Source organism: Alligator mississippiensis, chromosome 5 (genome assembly GCF_030867095.1).
Source record: "Alligator mississippiensis isolate rAllMis1 chromosome 5, rAllMis1, whole genome shotgun sequence".
Taxonomy (NCBI): domain Eukaryota; kingdom Metazoa; phylum Chordata; order Crocodylia; family Alligatoridae; genus Alligator; species Alligator mississippiensis.
Window position 1 is genome coordinate 214,612,905 of NC_081828.1, and position 7,496 is coordinate 214,620,400.

The 7,496-nt window shown below is 42.4% G+C and overlaps 1 protein-coding gene across 1 annotated transcript in view; it reads left to right on the forward strand.

Moving 5' to 3' along the window:
- WNT9A (Wnt family member 9A) overlaps window positions 1-7,185 on the forward strand; it is a 64,552-nt gene extending 57,367 nt beyond the window's left edge. Inside the window, exon 4 of the mRNA XM_059729243.1 lies at window positions 248-7,185. Coding sequence (XP_059585226.1) covers window positions 248-721 — 474 coding nt within the window. The 3' untranslated portion in view covers window positions 722-7,185. The remainder of the gene's footprint in view (window positions 1-247) is intronic.
- Window positions 7,186-7,496: the final 311 nt, after the last annotated feature.

Sequence of the window (7,496 nt, forward strand, 5' to 3'; positions counted from 1 at the left end):
AGGTGTGCAGTGGTTTCTTTCCTCCCCCCTAACAATCAGCTTTGGATCCTCAAGTGCTCTTTTTTTCAGCACTGCAGCCTAACGGGTCTTTCCCCACGTTGCATTTGTTCATGTGATTTATCTCAATGTACTGCATAAAGGAAGGAACAGCATTTCGTGGAATAGCCTATAGTGTCTGTATTGGCTCTTTAGTGAGATTCCTTCTCTCACTGCTGACTTTCTTCTTGGTTGTATCCTTTGTCGCCAGGTCATCAAAGCTGGGGTGGAGACTACCTGCAAGTGCCACGGAGTATCTGGATCCTGTACTGTCCGAACGTGTTGGCGACAGCTCTCTCCGTTCCACGAGATTGGCAAGCAGCTGAAGCAGAAATACGAGACGTCGCTCAAAGTCGGCAGCACCACCAACGAGGCCACCGGGGAAGGGGACATCTCGCCACCCAAGAAGTCCATCCCTGGTCACAGTGACCAAATCCCAAGGACTACGGATCTTGTCTATATTGACGATTCCCCCAGCTTCTGTCTGATGAGCAGGTATTCACCTGGGACTTCAGGAAGGAAATGTTACAAAGACAAAAACTGCGACAGCATCTGCTGTGGCCGAGGTCACAACACGCAGAGCAGGGTGGTCACCCGGCCGTGCCAGTGTCAGGTCCGCTGGTGTTGCTACGTGGAGTGCAAGCAGTGCACTCAGAGAGAAGAGGTTTATACCTGCAAGGACTAATGCCTGCTCTGCTTACCGGATGCCCTCAGCGATGGGAGATCAGGATCTATGAGAATTATATATGGAGACAAACAGGGTGTGATTGACCGTCTTGGGATCTGAAAGCTATGTTGAGACCTAAGCACTTTGTAGGGTACAGGTGACCCAGTTGTGTTTTTTGCTTTTTTTTTCTATAGACTGAATTTTTAATCATGAGGTCCAACCACGTGGAAACAAGTGCCTGTCATGCCGGGTTAGGTGTCAGCTGACCCTTTGCCAAAGCCATCCATAAATCCACTCAGCTTGACGGATCATTCATTTATCTTGAAAGTCCTTGATTGCTTCCTCAGTCCTCCATAAGCTCCTCGGTGAAATTATTCTCTCTGGAATAAACACCTGTGTGCCCTACTCTACTTTTTATTCCTGAAACTTGCCTGACTGAATGGAGAGCCAAGCAGATGAATGAGAGAAACTTGATTTAAAGTATTTCTGCCTTTAAAATGTAATAGTGGCAATGTCTCTCTAAAGAAAGAGGGGAAAATGGGTGTGGGCAAGCTTCAGAAAATGAGTTGCTCTTCTAAGGGAGTTTCTGCAGATCAAGTGTCCAAGGCTGTAATGAAGAGACCCATATAGAAAGTTGGCCGCTTAACAGCGATTTTATATATCGGTGTAACTCCAAAAATTTTGGGTCCACCATGTTATGGGCAAATCCATCCGACAAAGAGCTTGAGGAGACAGTCCAATGATGCACATGTCCCACTCCCTGCAGTCCAGTCAAACACGCACCTCTACATGTTCTCCAGATGCAGTTTCTTTAGCACTATCACGGTCTTAAATCGTTTTTAAAGAAAAACCACTAGATCTTTGCTTCACTTTGGTAAAGGAGTAATCCCTCTTGCCTCTCGTTGATTGACGTTGACCCTGTGGAGGCTGCTGTAGAAATCCAGACTGGAACTTGTTAGTCTTATGGCGACAAAATTTGGATACTTGTCTTTCTGATAGCTGGCTTTTGACCACATGAATTCCATTGCATCTCGATGCTGGCTTGACACTTGCATTTTATAGGAGCTGTTCTGGACTGGATTGGACCTTTTGGAGGAGAAGATGTTATTTTATTAGGTCATCATTCCATTTACTCTAAACCATGGCAGTTGTACATGGCACAAACTAGAGGTAGACCCTACAACTGTAAGCTTTTTATTTTATTTTATTTTTTTAACCACTAGATCGAGTATTTCTACATACAGCTACTTACCAGTAACCAACCCTTGGAGATTGCAAACCTCTAGTCAAACATGACACGAGCTGGGCAAGGAATCCAACCATCAAATGCAGCGGTAGCTAGCTCCAGCGCTGTGAACTAAACGACAACCTCCATTTATTTCTTAAAAAGGATATTTTACAATATAGGAATTGATATGGCAGTTTGTCTTCAGTCCTATAACACCACTGCTGGGATCAGAAACAGCTGGTAAATGCCTCAACAAAGCTTCCTAAGGAAATGTTGGAGAGTGGAAGGCATCTTTTTTTGTTCTTGCAGTCCTTGATTTTTTTTTTTCTCCATTAGTAGCAATTTCACTAGTTCATAACCCATGGATCTGTGTTTTTGAGAGAGGAAAGTTGGCTGGGATCTTTCTCCTTCCAGGAAAAGTAAATGCCTATTGCAACACAGGAGAGCATTGTCTTCCAAGAAGGACTGTTGTGCTCGGAGAGCCTCTTCAATTAGCAGCCACTAATATTCAAGCTGTTCGTGTGCATCTACTGGGAAGGGAAAGGTTATATGTAGTGTAGGGGATTCTCTTTGTTAATTTTTTTTTTTAATTTTTTTTCTTTAAGGACAAATTGCAATTCAGCCTGACTTTTGGTGTACTCCTTGGAGCTGGGAAGACGGGAGGAAATGGGGGACGGGGAAATAAAGGGTTGCCTTTCAATGCTCTGCAGCCCTGCAACACAACACGCCTGGCTCTTTGTCTGATTCTGGACACGGGGTGGAGTTGGGCCCGTCGTTTCTGCCGCGGCAGATGCACAGCAACACGTTGGACGCGGCGAGCGAAGGAGGAATCTGCGACTTCCACAAGAGGCGTTGGTTTGGAAGTAGTGCACGAGCAGTTTACCTGGGTGTTTGTGGGGGGTTTTTGGTTTTTTTTTGTTTTTTTTTTAAGAGACTGAACAGAAGTCTATTCGGTGTGGAGATGGATATAGATATATCTATCTATCTCTGACACACAAGCATACATAAAATATATAGATCTATATATAAAAAAATATTGAATGAACATTTATTTATTATAAAGCCTTTCTGAAGGACCTTCTTATGGTTTCAATGTGGTATTATGTGTGTCTCTCTCTCATGCACAAACTCACTGTAAGGTTTTTGCCATCCCTTTTCCTCACCCCTTCTCCTAAACACAACTTAAACTGAGATCCAAAACCGCCACCAAAACCTTGAGGAATTGGCCCATCCGGACCCATCTCTACTTAATCTTTTTTACTTTTTTTTTTTTAAGTGCTTTTTATGTACTTAAACATATATATATGTTTAAGTACATAAAAAGCACTATTTATGCTTTTTATGCTTTTTTTTTGCTTTTTTAATGCTTTTTATCTACTTAAAGCATAAAAAAAGCAAAAAAAAAGCATAAAAAGTGCTTTTTATGTACTTAAACACACACACACACACACACACACACACACACACACACACATTTTTATCTACTTAAACATATATATGTTTAAGTAGATAAAAAGTGCTTTAAAAAAAAAAAAGGAAAAAAGATTATATCTCTCTGGACCCATCTCTACTTAGATATATATGGGCATGACTTCTTTCTTTTTTGCTGGTGTCTCCATCCTCCATTGATTTGCTGGGGTATTTCCACACTTGCGCTGATGCGAGGGAAGAAGGAGGCATCCTCGCTGCATAGAGGGAGAGGTTGGTGGCACAGAGGTTACATTTGAGTTTGTGCATTGTACAAAGAGGATACGTGAGCTTGCACACTATGTACTTTTTTGTTTTTTCCCAAGCAGTGTGTCTGGTGATGGGGGCGGGGGGGAGAGAGGTGGGGGAAATGAGGCAAACTGTTAAAATATTGCATAGAGGTAAGGGGCAAAGAGTGAATGAACTACTGAGTGAAAGAGCTCTTCTGTGTATTAGGACTCACGCACTGAAGCCTGGATGCTTTCTGTAAGTATTTAAAAACAAATTGTATTTATGTTAATGTGGATATATTACTTTCCTGTTTATATATTGTAAATAGCAAGGTTTATTCTCCTGTGGTTAAAGAAAAAAAAGGTATAAATAACTAAATAGTAGCGAGGCACATGCATTAAATGTATAGGCAGTGTATAACATATATACTAACACTCTGAAATCAGGAGAACTTATCTCTGTCTCTCTGGCCTTTTTGACGAAGGTGGTATAGCATATGGGTTACCTTATTGTTGGGGGTGGGGGGGTTAATGCCGAGGTTTTCCAGTGTTTGCCTTATCTTTGGAAAAGAAACGAGTAGGGCAGAAAATGTCTCCTTTTAGAAAAGTCTTGAGTACTTGTTTAGGGTGGAACAAATGCGTGGTTTTAAAAGCCGCCTTGCAACCCGGTGCACAAACGTGGCAGAGTCCAATCCCTCTCTGTAGCTTTTGTGAAGTCTCTTCTGGAAGTTAGCTGGGAAGTAGCTGTTTCACCGGGCAATTGAAAAAAGCAATACGAGACCTGTCTCTTAAGGACTTGCTAAGGTTTGGAGCAACTTCCAGAGAGCCTTCTGGGGTTCATCCCTACGAAGCTCTGCTTTTCCATGGGCGCTGGTCCTGCTATCACTCCCACCATGGAAACTCCATTGCAATCCCTTGTTAATGGCATCAAAAAACTGAGATGAAAGCAGAGTTGAGCCCCAGATTTTTCACGGTGCCATTTTTTTTTGCAAAGAAAGCAAAGCTTTACTTACTTTCCTAAGACGGACTCTTTTGCAGCAAATATAACTGGGGAGGGATGGAAGTTGAGTGGGGAAGCGCTCAGCTTTTTCATTCCCCCTCCTTGTTCTTGTTTCCACTCCCCCAGGTGTGTTTCAGAGGTCTGGTTTTTCCTTAGTGGGTCCAGCAAGACTTGCAAGGTATTGCCAGTATGTGTGCGTGGGGGTGGGGAGGGGTGCAACCATTATTTATATAACTTTTTTTAAAATAAAAAAAAAAAAATTAGCGGATGGAAGAATATTTTTATTGAATAGTGCATTTAGTTATGTCAGAAATATAAAATATATATATATAATATTTTTGTAAACAAGGCAAACTGAAAATGTTTGCTGTTTTATATTAGAATTTTCTATTATAAAATAATAATTAAAAAAAAAAATCCACGCAAATAATTGTTGCACCCGCCATTGGTTATTTAACAAGCTTCTGTTCTGTGTGACTGACTATCTATGCTGGTGCAGAGAAGTGCAAAACAAGTCCTAAACGTTACGTTCATCCGGTCTTTCAACTTCAGAAGACTTTTAAATTGGCAAAGCAAGCAGTGTTGAGTCTAGTTAGGTGAACGGACACGGTTGTTTAAATACTACTTTTTTGTCATTTGTACCAAAACTAGGATTTGATTTGGAGAAAGATGCAAAAACTCACAATAAAGATGCCCCCGTGCTTATTATTATTTTTTTTAATTGACCTGCATTCTGGGATAGTTTTGGGTGTAATAAAGCAAAGACGCACGGCACCCTCTGACTTCAGTGGCAGTTACTTTAAGAATAAAAAAATGGAAAAAAAAAAGGTTGAAATTTGGTCCGTGCCAGTCGTGCAACTTCTGGCGACCTCGTTAGGAGGCAGAGGATATTGTTGAGGACTTTTTGTCACCTGTTAGCAAAGTTTTGCAACTTTTTAGCTGCTCTGAAAAGGATATTGTGAGAGGGCAGAATTTTTCAACTGCTTGTATTATCTTGAATTCAGGGGTAAGACTGAGGTTGCCCTTTTCAAAAAGATGTAGGAAAATGGCAACAGCAAAGGATAAAATCCGACAAGGGAAGAGACGTTTTGTGATGGAGCATTTACAAAGCAGCTCAGTTGCAAAACTCTTTGGGGTAGCTTATATTGTAATGGGTTTTAATGGCTGAGAAATAGTCCTGGTTTGATGTTTCAAAAGCGCCAAGTCCTTCCTGTGGTCTACACCAAAGTCGGCAGGAAGGGCAGCGCCAGGCTAAGCATCACTTTGCTTGCCTTATTCAGCTTTATGTGGCTGTTAAGGTGAGGAAGGTCTAATTTCCCTCGGTTCAGGTATACTTAACATAAGAATGCCCTTAATGGCCAATGACACTTATCAGTTGGAGGATGTTGCCCATAGATGTGTCCTAGAGTGAAAATGGCCACGTGTGCATTCGTGGGGATGACCATTCTCCCACCACAACCAGATGGTCATCAGTTGAGTTTTTTAAGCCTAGTGACTTTTTTTTGGAGGGGGTGGGGGGTGGATACACATCAGCCATTCAGAGGAAAAATCTCCATACTACAGAATCACTCAAATTCCCAGTTGCTTCAGTCAAACCCTGTACAGGTGGAAAGGGGGAATACCTTTTATGGTTTTTTTTCTGAATGAAGGTTAAATATCTTGATAGGAGTACGATTGAAATGTTTGCCGAATTGGCAGCACGGTGCCATTTTCTGCTAGCTCTAGCAAAGAGGGTCACGTTCTGCTTTGGGCCGAGAGGGATATAGAGGAAAACCATAAATTTAATGCCGCATGTGGACATCCAGTTGGGTTCAAATGGAAGGGGACACTTCTGAGCTTTGCTTCCTTTCTGCTAGAAGCAGCACCACATTTTCCAGGGATGAATGACTCTCCCTCCCCTCTTTTTTTTGGGGGGGGGTCTGTTTGGAAGGGGCTACCCAAGTTGTGAAAGCAGAGCTCACTTCCTCACTCCTGTTGTGGATACTGGAATCTCGTTGGGGTGCCCACGTACTCCGGGCACGGCTCTTTGTGTAACAAGAGCGCTGAAGCCCTTGGTCTCCAAGGCGCTGGGGAAATATTTAACATGGCATTTGCCAAGAGGTAGGAGCAGCAAGTTAGGTTACTTTGGCCTGCTAACAGCCTTACCAGCTCCTTCTGGATGAAACCTATCCAAAGTCGTCTTCTCAGTGCTGGCACGTGACCCTTCTTCTCCCCTCTCCTGTTTTGCTCCAGTTCCTCTGAGGTCTGAATGTAAAGTCTAGGATTTGTTTTGTGCACTTGGAAAAATGGCATTTCCTTTTTGAAAGGGAGGTGGGGACTGAATACTAACATATGAAGGATTAGTATTTTCTTTGTGGTTCGGTATTTTTTGGTTGTTGTTTTTTTTTTTTTTTCAATGTCTTATGGGAGCCTAAGTTATTTTTTCTCTACCTCATATGTACAGCTTGTAGGTATAAATCTGATTCTGAGTGACTGTTGAGAATGTATTTAAGTTATTTAACATCTTTGTATAACAAAAGCCAGAACAAATGAAACAATAAATGTATTTTAAATTATACCTGAAGTCTGCTCCCCTTTCTTTACCTGTCCTGTGTCGGGTCCGGGACCAACCTGGTAACTAGTGGCTCCTTGCAGCGGTACGAGGAAAGAACCCAAATGCACTTTGGGAAAAGGGTAGCTTGTGGTAATGAATTATCGGGGGCAGATGTTTTGTCCTGTTCATGCTTGCTGTACGCCGCGTGCTCTCATATAGCAGGTCAGGGGCATCCAGAATGGATGGCAGCTACTCGTGCTCCTGGCTCCCCCCTATGTTGCTGCTGAAGTGAGATTACTACCCCCTGCCTCTCTTCCCTGCATGGCTGGGACTTA